The following is a 21,504-nucleotide window of genomic DNA, read 5'->3' as shown; positions in this document are numbered from 1 at the left end:
ACAACAACAAGCTAACACAACCAAACAGCTACAGAGACCGAGGAGACGCTAGCATCTCCTGGATCTCAGCGGCTGTCCAGTTGTTCATCTTAATGTCCGCGGATGAAGTGATGGACTGACTGCTGTGATCAGCTGTTTCCTGGTTTTAAAACTCCCCGGCTGTGGGTCGCACAACAGTGCAGGTCATCCACACTTCCGCCCACCTCACGCAGAGGCCGGCACATTGACGCCTCGTTGTTAGATAGCAGTCGAGGTGGAAATAAGTGTTCCCTCCGAGGTGGAAAATCGGCGGACCAAAACAGACCCCCAGTTTGCCGCCCTCTGTCTAAAACCGTGGACCGAGCCGCCAAAAGGACGGGCAGATTGGCAGCTTGGTGCCCTGTATAAAAATGGCTAGTGACCTGAAGGTTTGATTAGTGACCCAGCACACAACCTCTGAGCCTGATGTTCAGCGGCTCAGTCAGCAGCACCGGCAACACAGAATCAGTCAAAGAACAGTCCGACTGTCGTTCAGCCGCTAACCAGGTAGCACAAAGCACTCTGTCCCCGACGCCAAGAACAGCAGACTCGCTCAGCAGCTAACCCAGTTAGCACAAACCACAAACCTACAGCAGTAAAGAGTCACTGTCATGTGCAAATATGAGTGTGGCATTTAAAAGAGTCGTTCATTTATGTATTTGTTCGACAGTCAGTGAAGTCTGAAGGGAGGATGAGATATTTCTTTCAATCCTTGTAAATTACATAATAATGACTGGCACAATTTGCCGCCACCAGGAGGCGCTCAGCATGTTTTGGCTTCACATTTGGACCAAAGACGATCCGTCATGTCGTCCGTCTTTATAAACAGTCAATGTCCCAAACCCAAAGATATTCAGTTAACAACCATATAAATCAGGGAAAAAGGAAATAATTACATTTATTTATGGTGAAACAACTGAATGTTTAGGATTTTAAATTACAAACTTTTATCGATTATCAACATTATCGTCGGTAACTCTCTTTCAGTTGATTAACAGACTAATCATTCGACACTCTACCGTTCCCTCTATCGTGCTCCACATCAGTGATTTTGGGCACATACTAATTGATTAAGGTGATATTTGACTTTAGTCGTCACCTGTCGATACGCAGCCGTGTAACAGTAGAGTCGTGACACGAGTAACCTTCTTATTCAAATTCAGAAGCAGACGATCTCCTCTTGTACCCTCCACGTGAACAGAGTCTCACACGGTAATTAACTTTGACCTTCTCACAAATGTCAGAATCTGTCTTTGGGGTTCAAGACCAGTTGTTAGTTTGTTGTATCTTCCTGTGGGGTAATTAGATTTCCCAAACAGCTCACTGAGCAACTCTGCAGTCGAGTCACGCGACGGGCTGCACTGTCCCACACCTCCGCTGGACCCGACTGGTTCAGATGTCCTCCCCGCGGTACCACACTTCCTCCACCCGGCCTGTCATGCATCAGAGGATCATGCCTGGCGAGGTCAGGAGTCACTTGTGTGCTTTGAAGCTTTTGAAGCTCCACTGCCGGCCAAAATGCTACTTGGAGTTGGATAGTGCAGACATTTTTAGAGTGAGAAGCCCCACAGGACAGCAGTTCAAAGGGATGTCAGCAGACAGCCAGACGTGGCCACATTATAAACTGTAGAGAGAAAGAAAACACACTTTACTACGCTGCTGTAGTCTGGCATGAATATACTTGACCCACTCTACTTTCCTGTGAGAATATCGCTTTTATACAGATAGTACGTACGTGAGAAGTTGACTATACATCTTCCCTCTCTGTCAACCTCAGGCTGATAAAGGCTGCAGAGACGTCACCTCTGAAACACATCCTGACACGTCATTCAGAGCAGAACAGCTCCTTCAAAGAGTTCCTACAGTTGAGTTTTAGCTCACTGAATAACTGAATAATTACTGAAATGTCCCAGAAGAGTCTGAAGGATAAGGCTTGTGTTACTCTACTCATAACAATCCCAGTAAATCTTTTTGATTATTGATTAAGCAGCCAGTTGTTGTAAAGTAAAACGATTGTTTTGTCAAAAATACAGACATAAAGATAAACGTGACACAAAGCTGCTGACCCTTCAGAATGTTTTACATTTTTAATAAATAAATGTTTAGAGTATGTCTCAGATTTAGCAAAACAGTCAATAAAAATAATTTAGGTTGACAAATTAATTAATCAATACAATCAATTGTTTGATTTCTAAAATTGCAGACTGATATTTTCTCACTTGTGTGTTTGTTGGAATATTTTCAGCTGCAGATTTTCATCTTCACTTTCTTAACTCGTTTTTAAGCAATAACACCTAAAATGTTACAGCTGACTCAATCTGTGGGCGGATATTAAATCAAATCATCTTTTTGTTCCAGATTTTTCAAATTAGTTGAGCGACTCAACAAACTCAGCAGACAGGCAGGTGTGTGCAGGTGTGTGCAGGTGTGTGCAGGTGTGTCCAGGTGTGTGCAGGTGTGTGCAGGTGTGTGCTTTTAACATCAGATCAGATTTAATTTAACTCAAAATCGCATCACGTTGCCTCAGTGGGCGTCACAGTCGCTCGGCGTCCTCTCCACCGTGATGACCTGCAGGAGGACGGGCTGCACGACATCATCAGCAGGAAATATCACAAGAGATATAAAGATGTTTACAGTAAGGAGATCGTTTAAACACATTTAAATAAGTGGAACATCGACAGTCCATTTGTAACAGAGAACAGGTGAATCAGAGCTGAGAGCTGATCTCTGCATCACCGACAGCTTTAAGAGTTGTTGATGCTCAAACTTGGATTATTATGAGTTACAGTGTTTTAATGGTCTGTTTACATTATTGACACATCACGTTCATGTCAGTCATTGTTTGTTTTTATCACCGCAGTTTGTCTCTGTGCATCACGTTGCCATGGTGACCGTCAACCTTTGATACTAATGATAACAATCGATATTTCTACAGTTCCTATTTTGTAGTGATGCAGCTGTGATCAGTTGATTTAGTCTCATGTTTCTTTGTTATCCTACATATCAGAAAGAAAAGCCTCATCATCATCATCTTCTTCATCATCAGGTCTCTTTAGCAGCTGAAAACAGAATCCTGTTAATTGGCGTTGGATCTGATGTCACTCAGTGTTTGTACCTGTGATCTGTTCTCAGGAAGTTTCACTTTGTTTACCTCCAGTTTGAAATAAAGAACAATCACAAAGGATGAACTCAGTAACTCTTAAAGCCAGAGGCAGAAACGCTTCATCTGCTGTCTTATTCACATCACAGGACAAAGAAAGAAGAATATGAGACTGTCCAACTTTACGAGTATAATTAGTTTATTAGTCAGAAAGGGTCGAGTCACAGTATTAACAGAGGAGAATGTCGGTCTGTTGGTTAATTACATACAGACACACTGTTACAGCTTCACTACAGGAGTCTGAGCAGCAGATTAAAGGGAACGCTCGTTATATTTCACACGTTTTTAGTTTCCTTTTTCCCTCATTAATTAACCAGTTAGTTACCGGTTAACGGGTGTCGGCTTTTTTGGAAGCAAAGTGAACAAAACTGACTTCCTTTATGAGGATGTTCATGATTAAGACTTCATAAAACAAGTTTAATGTCTTTTGAACGTTGTCAGATGTTTATGATCTGCTGCTTCCTGTTCCTGTCAACAGGAAGTCAGATTTGTCTGCTGTCAATCTGAGTTCATCACATATTTGTACTCAGTTTAGTTGCATTTAAAAAAAATCCTGCACATTAATTTTGGTATAGAATTGGCGGCAGTGAGGCGTCTGACAAAGAAAGCAGATGTGATTCTATCTTTAAGAAATCTTGTCCACTCAGTGTGAACTCACCAGTGTTCAAACATCTTTGACTTTTCTTCAGTGTGCGAAATAGTTACACACTTATCAATAATTGTGAGGTAAATATTTAATCACAGGATCAGATAAAAGTGTGAAGGGGTCGATTTTCTACACACTGAATCTGAAGTGCGTGAAGAGAAGCAGAGCGATGTTTGACTGCAGCCTCGTTGGTGGCTGAGCTGCTGCTCGTGTCAGACGGAGAAACAAACAAAGATAAAACTCATTAAGTCAGTGAGAAGGCTGCAGGTTGGAGTTTTGACCCTCTCCTGTCATCTGCATTATCTTGGCATTTGATTAGCCACCGGAGACGGACAGATATTCTTATTGGGCTCTCCAATACGGGGGCGGCTGGGTGATATTCTCTCGGAGAGCTGCCAGCTGCCGTCGATACATTAAACCAGAACAGAGCAGCGAGTGTGTGTGTGTGTGTGTGTGTGTGTGTGTGTGTGCTGCTCAGTGTTAACACAGCAAACTTCATCCAGCAGGAGAGTCTTTGCACACAGAAGCTGTTTTTACCTGACGGATTATTTCCCTGTCAGAGGATATAAATATATTTTACAAGCAGCTGTTACAGCAAATATTAAAAATAAAACACCAGCGGACACTTTATACATTTTTCTTAGTGCAATTAGATTAACCTGTAATTAATGCAGAGCTGTTCATTCAGCTGAAGTTGTTGAATGTGTTTTAACAGCACAAACCTGCTGTGAGAGGCGGCCTGGCTCTGCTGCTGTTTATCCCCGACAGACAGAGACTTAGAAAAACTTTAAAAAATGTAATCATGAATGCAAAAATAGTTCTAAACATTCCTATATACATATTTTAGACTAGAATGTGTCAGACAATGACATAAAAACCTCGAGATCTTCACACAGACATTCATCAATCACAACAACATGAGAGTCATTTTCTGTCAGCCAGGCAAAGATCAGAAACACATAAATACAGATGAGACGCGACGGAAACACGAACGCAAGCAGAGACGAGAACAGAGACAGAAAGTTTATCTGCCCTCATGTTTTCAAAGAAAGTTACAAGTGGTTTTTAATGGATGTCAAATTAATGTTCTGCCCTTATAATTTCTTCTTTGTCAGAATAATAATTATATAAAATATAAAGAGACTGTTTACGTTGGAGGTCACACTCATGAATCTCTGCTCGTCTAATTCAGTCAGTACTCGTGTTTTCAATGGCAGCAGCACAATGATCACACAGCACTGAACATCTTCATGTTCGCTTTCAAGTGTTTTTCATTTTCAGTCCAGAATGACGTCTTCAGTGTCCTGCCAGAACACCGAGCGCTGGCAGATATTCACGTGTGTTTGCATTTCAGCAAGAAATGTTGTCAGAGAATCCTGAATGCAGAACATGTGTGCAGCCTCACATTCATCACATTCATGTCAGACTCCTCGTTCGGACCCACAGGCCGGAGTACAACTAGAGTGTGAAACCAGATTAGCTCCAGATGGCGCCGTGTTCTGGCCGGAGAAGCTCTCTAAAGTCATTGGCCCAGTTAAGACCCGTCTATGGATCAGCATCTGTTTTGACATGCTGGCTTCAGGGAGAGACTACAGGGACAGAGTGAGATGGAAGAAATGCAGTTAATGGAGTTCTGACCTTCGCCACAGCAGAACCAACATCTCTGGATTAAATCACGACCAACAAACTGTGTAAGTTTTAGCGTCTGAAGCCAAATCTCTGGAAACGACTTTTCTGCTTTAGCGTGTCACTCTGAAGTGAATACTGATTGCACAGTGTGATGACATCATGGATGTAGAGCTTCTCAGCACGCCTCACGTTCACGATGCAGGATTGATTTTTTCTTCAGAGCTGGAGGACGGCAGCAGAACTAACGGCCTCTTCAGAGCAGAGCTCAGCGTTCCCACATCAGCCTGAGTTCTTTCTTATTGTCTGCTGTGTTGACCTTCTTGTCTTTTGCCTTCGTTCGAAAGCACTTTGTTCAACTCCAGCTGTTTTAAATGTGCTATAACTTGACTTGAACCCAGCATCATGAAAAGGATCATGAAACCATTTGCATATAATCATCAAACAACAAGACACAACGAAGATACGACGTCTAAAAAACCTTTAACGACTTCCCTCTGTCACAGTTTGTAACGTTTCCTTCGTCCTGCTGGTTTTTCCAGCTCTTGCAAAAAGCATTAGATGTTCACAAGAACTGATTTAATTGTCTTCAGGCTCTCGGCAAAGATATACACATTATTAAAACGGGTGGCGTTTCCCTTTAAGTCGCAAAATGGAGAACTCTTTGAACCAGGAGTCGTGCACAGAAGTGGAGATGCTGGTGGGCACGTCGCGGCGCCACACTCCTCTTGATCTAATACCACTGATTTGAAACAGACACAAATTCAAATGACACGTCGTGATTATACTTGGAAATGTTTTAGAAATCTGACTTTGTGAAGAAGTAACGATCTCATTCTGTGAAAGCATTTTGTTTATGACCTGCCTCGGGCTGCTCATTCAGACGCTCGAATAAGAGCGCTGAATAACTAACGAAGCCCGTTGTCAAAGGGCTGAATGAGTATTAAGCAGGAGATGAACTGAAAACATGATTTTATGAGCGAGGCATGAATGAGATTCTTTAGATGAATTCACCACGGAGGAGCTTGAAGGTCGAAACCTTCTCCTCACAGGCGGGCGCGGCATTAAAGTGAATTGTTTTTCTCCTAAATGTACCCGAGCGCGTCTTTGTTTGGGGAAACCTGAGCCGTCACTGTTCAGAGACGTCTGCAGCACAGAGTGAGAGCAACCAGCAGGCAGAGCGCCACACGTCTGACAGGCTGCTGCTGCTGCTGCTAAACTGGCATCAATATCTGCCCTTCACAATGTGCCAATTATTTCTGCAATGTCAGAGGCTCACGACGAGCATTTGTTGCGTTCGCGTCTCCACTTCATGTCTCTACATTATGCTGCACTTCAGGCCTGAGATGAAGATGCCGAGCAGCGTATAGCTGATCTAGCAGCTCGAGGAGATTCCCCTTTGCCCTCTTTATCTGAAGGGCTCTTCTGGATCAAATAAAGGGATAATAATTACAGCATTGTCCTCAGAGCCTCTCGTATGTATCAGTGGAGGAAGACCTTCTCCTCACACTGTTCTTCTTCTCTGCCTGTTGACTTTGTGACTGAATAAAGTCACTGTAAGCTTTCTATAAATGATGGAGTGAGTCGTGGTTAGTTTATATGAAGACGGAGGTTTCACTGTACGGCCATTTCTTTCCTAATTGGTCCTCATTAGAAAGGTAATCAGCGTAGAGGACACAACATGGCCGCAGCGGTGCTGTGTTATCTGCACTTACAGCTACTGTCGGACTCTTTCTTATAATTAAGACTTTGATAAGAATGTTTTCATCTCTTACATTTGACACTTTCATCACTTTGTACAGCTAATTAATGGCTTCACCACATCACAGTAAACACCGCTGCACTCACAGCTGATGGTCAGCAAAGGTTACACACTGCTTACAGTGATGTGACCTGCAGAGTGAGGTCAGCATGCAGCATCACAGTCAACACAACTTCAGTGGAAGAGAGCAGGATGATGAAATCCAGCAGAGAGTACCAGTCTGTGGAGGAATAATAAAGGAGAAGTTTAGTTTAGTTACTGAAACATTTCATCGTCCACAACACACGCCTGGAGCTTCACAGCAGGACGGAGTTCCCTGAAACACGTAGATGAAGACGCGTTTAGGAAAATGCTGCGAGGCTGTTTTGCTGTTAAACTCCAGAAATGTTTTTTATACCATCTGGGGGAATACTCGATTCTGATTGGCTGCAGGGTGTCCATAAACCCCTGATATATGGACACCTACTAAGTAGTTCCAGTCTGTTCACTGCTGTAAATTAATGCGCTAGCTGGCAAATCAAGTCTGAATATGTTATTTCCAGCACTGAGTTCAGTCCGTCAGTCCTTCAGTGTCTTATCCTCTGAACACCACAGGGTGGCGACTGTAACACACAAGCTGCAGAAAGTTCACTTCCCCTCTAAACTTACTGATACGTGAATAATCTCACATCCCATTCTCTGTTCAGCTCTCTGCTTCAGGCTGCGGCCACAGTAACGTTACACACGGCCGGTCATTTGTTCGTGAAAATCTTGATATTAATTTGGGGACAATGACATGACTGGATAGGTAGCTAGTCTTGTTAGCTAGCATACTGTCAAATTATATTTACTGTTTGTCAACTGTACTCAATTGAATCTTGCTAGCATAGCGTTAGCTTTCTGGCTCATGGCTGAGCGGACTAGAATATCTCCTGTTGCCAAGTCGTATCTATGGTCCGTCCTATTTACTGGAGGAGTGAACAACGTTTCCGTTGCATAAGAACCTTACGGGAGAGTAATGATTGTTCCAGGTATTAGTCAAACCCTCAGGCGTTACCAGGGAAACGGCGTTTCACGTAGGCTTGTGAAAAACTTTATATTTTGATTGTAAAACGCATGAAAGTATAAATTAATGGTTAACTTTCCATCGGATTGCGTCTGAGTATGGGTGAACTCAGCCTGTAACTGTATGTATTAGTAGAATAGGTACGTAAACTAATACAGGAAATCATTATGCAACACGTGTTATTCGGTTGTTTGTGAAGAAGTTTTCTCCGTAGCAACGTGTCATCATCCGTCCTGTCGTTCCATCAGACTCGTTCTTTGATTTGTGTTTGCTGTCAGGCCTCGTCTGAATCCACGAGAAAGAAACAAAAGGAAGAGAAACTAAAAGAGAGGCAGAGAGAGGACAGACGTCTTCATCAACCTTCATCTTCAAGTAAACAGTTATGACTTAAATGTGAAGTCACCATCACTTATCTTTGACTCTGGACCAGAAACAACATTACAGCTATTTAAAATGCAGTCTCATGAGGAAGTGAGAATCATGTGGACGAGCGAGGACGCTGTCAGTCTGTCTGTCTGTGAACATCCCTGCTTCATATCTCTGCTCTGGACTCCCGTATCTACACTTTACTGTCGTTGGCTTCATATTCTGTTTTCTCCGCTCGATGCTTCAGTGCCTCGTGACTCTGTGTAAAGTAATGTGACCTTCACAAGCCTCTGCAGGAACAGCCGGTCCTGAAACTCAGTGAGCTGCAAACTGAGTTCTGAATGTTGCACAGCGAAAACATCTTCACTCAGTCAGACGCTGAGATCATTTCACCTGTTGTATCCAGTCATGACTGATAACTGTTGATCACTATCATTGATCACGTCATCACTTCCCTTCAGTGCCTGTTTTTACCTTTTATCATGTCCACTTCACACACTCTGCTGTCGTTATGAGCTGAACTCTTTAAGTCTAACGGTCGTTACATGTTTGTTCCAGCGATGTTGATTGGACAGATTCAGATCTGTGAATGTAATCAGTAAAACCTGCCGGTGAAGTGATTGGATGGAACAAAGCTCTGAAATCTCGCGGGCCTCGATGGCACACGGATGAGAACCAAAGTCTCCGCAGAGCTGTTTTATTCTGCGCGGCGTGCCGAGCTGTCTGCTGCGTATCCTCTGAATAGAGAAGATCAGCTCGTGCCAAAACAGCGTCCATGTTTCCATCAGCGGCGTCCCTCCCATCACAGCGGGCTTTCACACAGTGTTGGACACGCTGTCAGCAACAAGGAGCTCTAACCAGGCGGCGACGCTCTCCAGCGCCAGCAGCCGGCTGCCTGTCGACTGGGTTTCATGCTGGAAGCTTTCTGAGATGAATATTATAAATCCAGTGGAAAGTTTAAACGCCTTTAAGCCTTCGTGCCACATGACAGCTTATGAATATTTGTGATGATGCATTCAGTAAAAGATTAATGAAACGATCTTTTTAAACACAAAGAGCAGAGAGGACAAACTAACACCAACGTAAAAGAACGTGTAACTGATTCATGTTAGTGGTTTATTTTACTGTAGATTCAACAAAGTGTGTAAAACTGAATGGACTGAAAGAGTTCACAGCCCCAAAGTGACTTTACAAGCTGGTTCATATTCAGTACAGAGATATTAATCCCTCCATGTCTGCCATCGCACTTCTTGTTTCTGATGAGCACAAACACTTTTATTCTAACATTTGTTTTCAAGCTTCACATTTTAAGCTTTTGCTCCAAGGATTAAGTCTTTTGCATACTTTTCCTCTTAAAGCGATGACACAGCCTTCAGTCCTCGACAGGCTTCCAGCTCTCATTCTGCAGCAGTCGCTCGTTCTCACTCCTGAATGTAAATCTCCTGCTGGGGACTTGTTGTTGGAGGTAGCCTCAGTCTTTAGGGGCTGTTGAATAAATGCAGCACAGAGTTGCTTAAAGGAACGTAAAAGAAACCAAAGCTGAAGAATTAACGGTGAAACTATGAAAGCTGAGAGACTTCTCACGCTCAGACGTTGGATCCGCTACGTTGGATTAGCTAGCCAGCTAACTTTGAACACTGCTAGCATGGAGACGAGTTTCCACCCAGCACAGGGATGTTCTGTTGGACCCTGGCTGGGCAGTGATGTGAGACGATTCGGCTTCTCTGACGACGGCTGTTTTCTCTGCTGTTGTTCTGATAGTGACGGGCCGGTTCTGTAAACTCTTTGTGCCAGAACTGATCTTAAAAAACTGCTTTCAGTATTCAGTATTACCATTTTTCACCGTGGAGTAATTAAAGCGTCAATGTGAATCAACCATTTCTCCATAATCTTAAAAACACTGCTCGGTCCTCATCAGTGCATGAAAGTGAGCAGCTGAGCCCGGCCCACTTAGAACCAACAGTGAAGTACTGTCCTCTTCTGATTCTGAACTGAATTATGAAACCTCTCTTTATTCAGAATCATCAGCAAAATAATTAATTCAGATAGTATTTAGGTGGTGTTGATGAAGACAATGTTCTGCTGGTCTTCAGGCTGACAGGTTCTGGCTCAGACCAGGAGGTTCTGAGGATCTTCATCCAGGCCCGGCTGGACTGAGACCGTGTTCTGTAGTTGCAGCTACTTTATTTTCTGGCACCGCTGCAGTAAACAAAATATGATGTACCTGCCCTGATATCAATCACTGCACTGAAGGATATTTGTTTACTGTCAATGCAGATGAAGAAAAAAGCAAAAAGAGGAAAATATTTCTCTCTTTCGTTTGCGCTCGTGTTCCGCTTCCTCGTTGTTACCGCCTGCAGCAGTGAGCGGGCGCTCCGCATTTTCCCAACACTTGGAGTTTGTCGGTAATGGAGAATTTGTGCATTGCTTATAATTAAAGCAGAACTTACTGCGGGGGTCAATGTTTCCAAGAAACTTCTGGGATAATCGCTGGAAAGAGCAGCGAAACCCTGCACACCCAAGGCAGAGTTAAATTTTGCATTTCCATCTACTGTGACCCAATTACTCTACCTATATTATGCATCCGCCGTCTCCTGCCATGCCGCGATGGTGAACACCACAGGCTGTTTGGCCCACTGTCGCAGTGGCGTGCTCTTGTAAACAAATTGAATTTATGTAACCTTGCTGATGGGTAGGAACGGCAGAGTCCAGGCCGGCTGGTGAGCGTGGCACTCCCAGTGTTTGGGGCCCAGTGGAAACACAGTTATTACGACCAGAAAGAGTGAACTCACCGCCTACAGTGGCAGCCGGCTTGTTTTGTTATATGGATGATGAAGTTGATGTATGGGCCCCTTGTATGCGCAGAACAGCCACAGTCTTTCTGCCAAGTGATGAATAGCATCAATACTGTGGGCTATTGGAAAAGACCGGGGCACACAAGATCTCATCTCAACTCCTCTTTCCCATTTTCTCCATTTTCCATTTTTGGCACATCTCAGATAAATTGTATTGTTTTCCTTTTTGTTTTGTCCTTCCTGTCCTCTTCTCCTTGTCCTTCTATCTATAGACCTCACTCCTTCTGTGCAACTTTTAATGAGCTAAAAGGTATGCAAGAGTGCACAGGAAACACTTGACAAAGCACTTCTGAAAGATTAAGGCTGACTAACGGCACAGCGGCGTCTCGTTGGCTTTGTCTCCTTTTCTTCCTCTGCATCCGTCCACCCGAGCAAGAGGCTGCAGGAATGAGCATTGCAATAGAGGCTAGATTAGAATCGGATGTGAATTGGGCTGGAGATTGGTTTGTAGGCTGAAAATGCCTGAAAATGGAAAATGGGGTGGAAGCAGAGGGAAGACCAGGGGACAGATGAACAATGAGAGAGAAGGTCACAAATAAAAAGCCGGTGAGAGGAGAGCAGTGCTGCCGCTGGGCTGGAGGATCACAATGACTGAGCAGCACGTTGCGCTGATATTTGCATAGACAATAATTTCATAATTCCACCAGATTTTCTCCTTGCGACATCCTTCAGTCATGTAATTTTACGTAATGGCATCTTCTGTCTCAGAGTGCCCAGCGGCTGCTTTTAAACCCAGCAGCTGGTCTGTGTTTTAGGTCGCCCATTAAAGCACTCAGGGTGTTTTGTGGCTTTCATTCCACATTTCATGTCATTAGTCACCGCTAAGTGAATTTAATGAGAAATTACCTGTTGTAGGAGGCATAACTGGGTTTGCCACTGAAGGAAGAGCACGCTAATCCCTCCTAATGACTTATGATTATCATCTGAGCCTGAAACATGTGGAGTACTCGGGGGTTTCAAAGGCAGCCGAACAGAAAGACGAAAGAAAAATAATCATACTGATGGATGATGGCCTGAGGCCTAACTGACTGTCAATCATCAAAGATTCTTGTCTTTCTATCACAGACGAATTTCAAAAACTAGTGTCTGCATCCTGGATGTGAGTTTCTCTGACAGCTAGCGAATCCATCAGGCTAACAACAGTGTTTGTCCCTGCAGCGGGCTAACCTCTGTGTTAGCTTCCCCTGCAGCGGGCTAACCTCTGTGTTAGCTTCCCCAGCAGCGGGCTAACCTCTGTGTTAGCTTCCCCAGCAGCGGGCTAACCTCTGTGTTAGCTTCCCCTGCAGCGGGCTAACCTCTGTGTTAGCTTCCCCCAGCAGCGGGCTAACCTCTGTGTTAGCTTCCCCAGCAGCGGGCTAACCTCTGTGTTAGCTTCCTCTGCAGCGGGCTAACCTCTGTGTTAGCTTCCCCTGCAGCGGGCTAACCTCTGTGTTAGCTTCCCCAGCAGCGGGCTAACCTCTGTGTTAGCTTCCCCAGCAGCGGGCTAACCTCTGAATTAGCTTCCCCAGCAGGCAAACAATAATAGCTTCTTCAACAGGCTAACAACAGTGTTAGCTTCTCCAACAAATAGAAATGTCCGTTTTCTCTAACAGGACAACGTCAACATGAGCTTCTCCAACAGACAAACACCAACATGCTAACAGAGCTAGCTTCTCCAAGGGGCTAATACAAGTGTTAACTTTGCTAATAGACTGACAGATTTTAGCTTCTCCATCAGGCTACAACAGGTTCAGCTCCTCCTAACATCAGTGTTAGCTTCCCCAGCAGCGGGCTAACCTCTGTGTTAGCTTCCTGTAACAGATAGCTTCTCCAACAGGATATGTGTTAGCTTCTCCATTTGGCTAAAATCTGTGTTAGCTTTAAACAGACTGATTCTAGAGCTAGCTTAGTTGGCTGGAAGCGGTTTGATCAATCATAACTGATAGAATAACTGAACAAGGTTATTGAACATGCAGACCTCAGGACAGAGTCTGTTCCAGTCTCACTTTTTAGGAACTTCTTCAGTTTCAGATTTGTATCCTGAGGAAACAGCAGATTTATTTTCATAAATGTAGCTGTAAAAAATGTTACAGTAACACTAAAAATCTCACATTTTATCTAACCTGAGTTGAGATGGGCTGAGACGTGTTTCAGGTCTTTCTGTGTTGCAGCATCCAAAAATCATGAGCTGTTTTACAGCTCCTGTAGTTTGTTGACTGCACTCCATTTTCCAGTGTTTGGTATCAAATTATTTCCAAGCAGAGGGCTCAATCGATTATTTGTTGCACTCGGTGTCAGTGAGACCGTTTCCATAAAACTTTCATGCGTTTTGCCTTCCTGTTTGCCTCAATTGGACTTAGTGTTTGGGTGTTAACTCTCACAAAGGGACCTTATTGATTCTTTCATTGATTTCCAACCATCTTTTCCTCTTTTTCTCTCTCACAGTGGCAAACATTTTGTGGCGAGAAGAAGGTACGTCTAGACTGCTGCTGCTTCACTATAACATTCATTAAACTGAGTTAATTGAATTTTTGTAATAGGGTTACTGAACTGTGCTGAGAAGGATTAAATGATTTGATGCTGTGAGAGCAGATAGTGATGTTGTCGGCTTATTTCCTTTGCAAATGTTCACACTGCAGACTCATAAGCTATTCTAGGTTTGCACTGTAACAGAGCTGTTCTCTGCTTCCTCTCCAGGTCTCGGCATCGGCAACATGTTCTACGTTTTCTACGAGGACGGTATTAAAGTCATTCAGCCTGTGGCATGTGAGATCCAGCGACACATTAAACCCAGTGAGAGGCTGCTGGCTCTGCAGGTGAGTGGTCAGGTGAAGGAAACATTTAGCGTTTTGTGAGCGCTGACTCAGTTTTGGAGCGAGTCACTGGGAGGAGGACTGGACTCTCCCAGACATCTGTGAGAGGAAGCTGTGAGGAGGAGGACCACATCATCCCTCTCTATGTCCTGTTATAGATCCTGCTGCTGCAAACTGCTGGATTTCAAAGTGTTTTCCCCAAATGTTAATTCTGTTTGACAGTTTTTATTTTAATGTTCCCCTAAATGTTACTCACAACACAGAGAATGCAGCAGTCTCCTGCGGTTCGGTTACGTTGTGATGATCAATCTTTATTATTTCAGCTCCGAGCGGTGTGGTTTAGTTTGATACTTATGAACCTCAGCTGCTGTTATTAAAACGGAAGGAATTCTAGTTTCTGGCTCATAAACATCTCCAGCTCATTCCACAAAACATACGGCCGTGAATTCATGTCACGATGACCTAAAATATGAAAGTACACTAATTAAAACTGCTAATTGTTTTACCCCACATCTCCACCACATGCAGGTCAGATGAGTTTTCACTCGCACGTCCCACACAACAGAAATCTAATTCTAATCTAATTTTAGTCCGAGCAGCCGTCTGCAGCAGCTCGGCTCATCTTCATCTCAAGTGTTTGTTACTCTTCACGTCTGTTCTTTTGTTTCACACAGAAAGGCATGAATGAACATATTTATCTACTCATTCTATGAAATGCAGCTCATGCTGTTTTAAAAAAGGTGAAGAAGCTCTTTAATTACATGGGAGCCGTAATTATTAATTTTCTTTCATAATCTGAGCACTGCAGAGAAACAGGAAGTCAGAGGAATAAGAGAACTGGAGAACCTTCACAACATTTACCACCAGACATCTTCACTACCATCGTGTTTCTCTGCAATCATAATCAGCCGAAACAATCATATTCATCAGTGTCGACTGAAGAATCAGGAAAACTCCCAGATATCTAAATAAAACTTCACAGTGCACAGAAAGTTTTGCTGCTCGTCAACACGACACCAGTGAAGATGCTGCTGTGTGACGTGAGTCTGGAACACGCAACAGACTTTTAATTGCGTTACTTGGATGTTGTTTTTTCTTTATTTACCCAAAATTCTGCTCGGGAGTCACAGCTGGCTTCACTTTTTGAATTACCAATGGATCGAACAGCGGCTTTAATGGAAAGCTCCCAGAAAATAATCAGCAATCTGTAACGAGGCATTTCAGCATCTTTCAGCTCGTTGTTTTGGTCCTCCAGCCCGCGACACAGCTCCCATCAGGCCCGTCTGCAGCTGCAGCAGAACCTTCCAGCACGACCCGCTCAGCACCAAACAGCACAGAGAACATGTTGTAATCAGTTCGAGAAGAAAGTCAAATATTTAACAGCCGAGAGCCAAACAGAGCAAATCAGAAGTAAAAGCAGAGTGAATATTGGACTTGCATTTGTCAGGTGGCCAGAAACATAACGTGGAATGAAGATTGATCGCAGCCTTTCACACTTCTATAGATTTTCTAATGTAATGAAATAGAAATTTTAAAGGGGGCATTCAACAGCGATCCTCTGAATCCTCCAGACATGAATCAAAAACCTCAGAATATTCTGACCATCCAAACTATAAATACTGAAACACTAACGATGCATCTGCTTTACACTGGAAGTGAAGAGGAAAGTGTTTGTGCAAAATAGTAATAATAATAATAATAATATGTGACTGGTGTGATGTATTATCAGCTGCCCGTGACATCCTGCTGCCTGACTCAGGGACAGCGACTGAAATCAATCATCAGCAGTCATGTAGTCGTCTGTATTGTTTTCACATCGCAGCGCCACACATGACTCTGCTGCACACACTCGTGAGAACTGGATGACAAAGTTGACAGGTTTCACACTCAGCGTGCATCTTTTCCATTCAGGCTTTCCAGTAAATTCATGAAATCCAAAACGTTGCCAGATAAAAAAATACTGGGTGCTGTTAGGATGTGCAAAATGCTGAGGACCCACTTGCAAACACACAGAGGCAGGCAGGTAAAAGACAAAACAAAAAGCCGGAATCCAAAGTCCAGAAATCCCGTAAGAAAGCAAGAAAACACAAGCAAAGGAAAACAAATCTAAACCAGAAGCCACAGGGAACAAAATGTGAACACAGAGGAAACAGACGAGCTGACGGAGAGTGAAGGAAAAACACAGGAATGATTAAGAAATACAACACAGAAAAGGACGGGAAAAGACAAAGACAGGAAGTGGAACGTCACAACAAGACGAATCTAACTACAAAATAAAACAGGACATAAATAAACCAAACACCAAAACCATGACAGGTGTCTGTCACGTCTCCCAGCAGGTAGAAGTGATACTGATGCAACAGAGCGACACTGAAATCTAACTTTACAGCTTTATTGTCCAGCTGAGGCCCGAAAAACAAATCATTCAGTTCAGGCTGCAAACTCCAGATGGTTCTGTCACTGCGTCAGAGCAGAACTGTCAGAACAGAACCTTCGATCATTTCTACACGTCACACATCCATCAGACACATCGACCAGACGACCTGTGGTCCAGACGAAAACTCCAACTCCATATTTTTGGGTAGATTTTTTTTAATAAAGATTTACAGAGATTTTGAACAAGTTGTGAAGAAAATCAAATATTTTGCAGCTCAAGAGCCACATAGAGCAAATAGAACTAACGAGGGGAGAATACTGGAGTTACATTTGTCAGATGGCACGAAACAAAATCTCAATGAGAACGGATCAGATTTAAAATGTTGCTTTCTGGTTTGGGAAAACTTAAAATGCTTAAACAGCAACGAAGAACACAGACAAAACACGATCCTAGTAACAGACCGCCATTAAAAACAGGCCATCTTATATTTATAATGTATGTAAAGTTGTTGAACTGTTGAGTGTGTTGAAGCTCCGAGCAGACGAGTTGAGACGTTCAAGGTTTTTATGTTGTTTTTGTATTTTCGGGCCGTGCAGAAAGTCTTCAACACAGAAATCACATTATGAAGTTGTTACAGCCTGTTTACACACACAGAGCAACATTAGCATTCATCTGGAGCTGTGTTTATGTCCTTTAGTCCAATATTCACTCTTTTTTAACTGTTTTTAGGCTTCACTAACTCCTGAGGGAAATATGTGGCGGCACTGTGAGTTTATCACAGAAAAACTGAAGATGTTCAGACTGAAGCAGAGCAGCAACGCTGGGAGCTGTAGAACTGAAATATTGATCTGAAAGATGGTAAAATACAAAGTGGAGTTAGTGAGAGAGTTATAGGTGTGACCCTGCTCATGTTACATGTATATATATTTTATATTGTTAACACGTCTTCTAGCTACTGTCGCTCAAAAGTAGACACAATCTCTCCTCAAGGAAAGAACAGATTCAACGTCAGTACTCGAGTAAATGTAAGAAAGTACTGAAAGTTTTTAAACCTCATGTCTTATTCATGTAATTCAAGTCTCATTCTCAGGACATCAAACACCAACAGTTTGTGTTTACAAAGCATCAGAAAATAATTAATAATCCACAGATCTCCTCAGATACATTGAGACTAAAGTAACGAGCCTGTTTTAAACATGTGAGCAGCAGACAGGACAGATATTTGTGTTAAAATGTATTCAGAGGAAAATAAATAAAATACAGATTCCTGAAAAATCCCCAGAGTATTTTTACTTAGTTACTTCCCACCGCTGGTATTTGGGGCCTCAGGATCAGATCCAGGTGGATACAGGATCCAGCTCCAGTGTTAGTCAGTCCTCTGCTGGACCACATGCAGTCAGAGCCGGTTCCACCTCTCAGCGGACTCGTTACCCTCGGCCTCCCCACTGACTCACCGTTTATCTCCCGAGCTTTCAAGCTACAGAACATTCAAAGCGGCTCGCTGATGGATACCTGTTAGATTTACATGTGTTCTCGAGCGGACACTTTGCTTCGAGCTGCTTTTCATCCAGGATCCCGGCGCCTATTGGACGGTTGTTACACATAAAGCGATGCCATGAATGCACAGCAATCAGCGCGGCGTTCCTCTGAGAGGCGTGTTTGTATTAGTACATCAATCCGGGCTGTCAGGGGGGATTGCTGTGTGAACACACCAGGCCGCTCCCAGCAGGGCGCTCCTGTTTTCTCCAGCGCAGAGGAGCGCTGATTGATTGGTTTATGGTAATTGCACAGCCTATCCATTATCCTTAACTACCATATAGAGTGTTATACTGTGATATGCACAGGAGCTGGGAAAACACGCTGATGTCCACGAGTAGCAGAGGTGGATGCATCTTTATTCTGCCTTCCTGCAGCAGAGAGGAATCTGAAGAAGTATTGACGTTGTTAAACATGAGCTGCCATTACATGGACCGCTAACAATCAGAACCACAGCCCGGCACAGTGGACTGATCGCAGCCGGCACAGTCAGTCTTTAATAATACGCTCATGAGGGAACATTAATAACCATGTTAATGCTAAATCTGATTGCTTCTAATATGATGTTCACGTGTTCACGTGTTCTCCTCACGGAGGACAAACATGATGCCATGTTGCTTCCAGGACGGACAGAAACATGTCGGCAACAGAACAGAACAGAACTTCTGCTCTGTAGACTTCCTGTTGATAAACAGTGGCACCATGAATAATGTACTTCCTGTGACGAGCCTATTTCAAAATAAAAGTCACCTCGTGCTCACAAGTCAAAAGCTTTTAATGTGAAGCTGCAGCAGCAGGAGCAGTTCTGTTAGCAGAGCGCTCTGCAGATGGTGAGCGTCTAGTACAAGGTGTACCGGGTCGGACCGGTGTACCGGGTCGGACCGGTGTACCGGGTCGGACCGGTGTACTGGGTCGCATCGGTGAGCTCATTAGTTGGTGGGAAAACTTCAACACTGCGGCTGTGAGCTGATACTGATTCAATGCTGTGTAGACACACATCGTATCACATCAATAATTAATCAGAATGATTTCAACGGAATTGATGAAATATATTGACATATCACACAGAGGCTCCAGCAGGTCTCTGCTGGCAGTGCAGCATGTTTATAAGACTCTTTACTTTTGGTTTGAAAAATCACATTTTGAATTTGTTCATGTTTAACATTTACAGCCTGTTTGTTGCTTTTGCTGTATGTTTTCTCGTACGAAGCTAAAAGGAACTTGAGCTCCGAATCAGCAGCTCATTTACACTTTCTCTCACCAGAAATGTTTCTGAGCTCTTAGTTTTTTTCTGTGTTTCCTGTAAAGTGTGACGATTAACATGTTGGTACCGCAGGAGAGGCGACTCTGGGAGGCGACGGGAGAATCGCTTTAAAATACTCAGCGCCTTTTGAAATAGTGAGCCTCGCGTGTATGTGATGTTTCTTTTGGAGAATCAGGACTTCAACATGTGACGTTTGTAAGTGTGAAAGGTTCAGAGTCAGCTGTTGAGTCGTCTGTTCGGTCAGAAAACCTTCAGCATCACCTGGAGGAGATAGTCAGTGTGCTGCTGCTTTCCTGAACACTTCCTCTCGTTGAGGCTTTGGGTGTCGCCGTCACTGTTTCTGCAGTTTCTCTCCCAGCAGACGACGGATGTTGTCACATATATTAGCTCTACAAATCATCCAGCGGCTTCACTGGGGAACACCGGAGCGCTTATAATTCTCAACACGGCTCTTTAAATGTCATCATCCACATTCTCAAGTGAAACCAGCAGAAATCTTCCAAGTTTTTTATTTATTTTTTTGTAATCTTTTTACAGGAGACACAGTACAGTACTGTGTTGGTTCTGGTTCTGGTGTGGGTCCAGTGCAGCAGTGTTCTATGCAGTGAGGCTTGTAGTATGTATGTACAGTGTATCAGGAGCGTGTGGGCTTTTACAAAGAAAAGGGAAGAAAAACATATGTGCAGTGTAAAGCAGCTGTCAGCTTCACATACATGCTCTGCACCCACACACATACAGACATATGCAACACATAAACACAAAGATGACAGCCGCCGCCTCCATTCACACCCTCGGCTGGGCATCAGATGTTCGATTTTTCTCACCTCTTAAAGGTGCAATAAGTGAGATATTTACAGCTCTGTGGCACCAAATGACCACCGTGTGGGTCTGAAGGGGTTTCACAGGGTTCAATACCGATGACTCAACGATTTCTTCAGCAACTGCAGGGATTGTGGGCTTTAAAAAGCTGACTTTCCAAGATCGAAACACTGAAAGACTGAGCTACAACTGGACAATGAAAGACAATACAGCACTACAGAGACACAAATGCCAAAGCGCCGTTTTTGTTTTAGTGTTCTGCTTCATGAAAATGACCTTTTTATGAGATCTTGGAGCTGCATGCCTCCAAGAATTAACCTGCTCTTCAGCAGATAAAATACAGGGGACAGGGTGAGTGTGGCGCTGGAGTAGACGTGAGATAAATTATGTCCGTGATGCTGCAGCTCCCCCTCATCCCTGATTGAGTTCAATGAAGTTCATGCATTACCTAATGCCCTTCTAACTGAGAGGAGTTGGCCTGTGGGAAGGCACCTGTCAGGGGCTGCCTCAGCGGTTGTAAATATGGGAGAAAGAGTTCATCCCACCACGACGGAGCCCTTCATTCATCCTTCCTGGCCAGCAGCTCCCTAAATCGTCCCACACAGCTTGGAACAGATGACTGGGCAGAGCCTGGAGGCTCGGAGGGGCCGGGGGGAAGCTCCCGAGACAGACGGCTGGTTAAGGTTCATGTTGGCCAGGAAGGCGCGAGCTGCCAGCACTGGAAGCTGAACAGCCGCAGATCGTCTGCAGGCTTTGTTCTGTGGATTATGTTTGAACAAATAGGAGCGATTACAGAGATTTTTTCGGGACCTTGCAAAGCTCATTTATCCAAGTTGCCAAGATAACACGACTCACATCAGCACAGGTGATAAGAGCGCACGTAGTAAACAACACGGAAAGACAACTGGATGAAGATAATTGTTTTTTAATGGGACGTATTTCCCTGTGAAATGAAAAACAATTAGTTAACGGTGAATGTGTGTGCTTTGTGTTTCTTCCAGGAGGAGGTGTGCCCCACCTCAGCAGGAGAGGAGGTCCAGAGGTGCGTGTGGTCGTCAGCGGTCAACGTCAAGGACAAGTTTATTTATGTGACACAGCCGACCTTGGATCGAGTGCTCATAGTTGACATCCAGTCTCAGAAGGCTGTCCAGGTGGGTTTCAGGCCCAACTGAAAACTGGGTTCATGTTCATTCATGTGTGATGTGAGAGGGGTTAACAAGTTTACACCCAGCAGGAAC

At 43.8% G+C, this 21,504-nt stretch overlaps 1 protein-coding gene across 2 annotated transcripts in view; it reads left to right on the top strand.

The window, feature by feature from the left end:
• Positions 1-21,504, top strand: part of fstl5 (follistatin-like 5) — a 176,916-nt gene that overhangs the window by 139,691 nt on the left and 15,721 nt on the right. For both annotated transcript variants that reach the window (XM_030396695.1, XM_030396693.1), the window contains 3 exons: positions 13,903-13,929; positions 14,155-14,273; positions 21,268-21,417. In XM_030396695.1, coding sequence (XP_030252555.1) covers positions 13,903-13,929; positions 14,155-14,273; positions 21,268-21,417 — 296 coding nt within the window. The remainder of the gene's footprint in view (positions 1-13,902; positions 13,930-14,154; positions 14,274-21,267; positions 21,418-21,504) is intronic.

This window comes from Sparus aurata, chromosome 18 (genome assembly GCF_900880675.1).
Source record: "Sparus aurata chromosome 18, fSpaAur1.1, whole genome shotgun sequence".
NCBI lineage: Eukaryota > Metazoa > Chordata > Actinopteri > Spariformes > Sparidae > Sparus > Sparus aurata.
The sequence above is the reverse complement of the archived record's forward strand: the minus strand, read 5'-3'. Positions and strand labels throughout refer to the sequence as shown.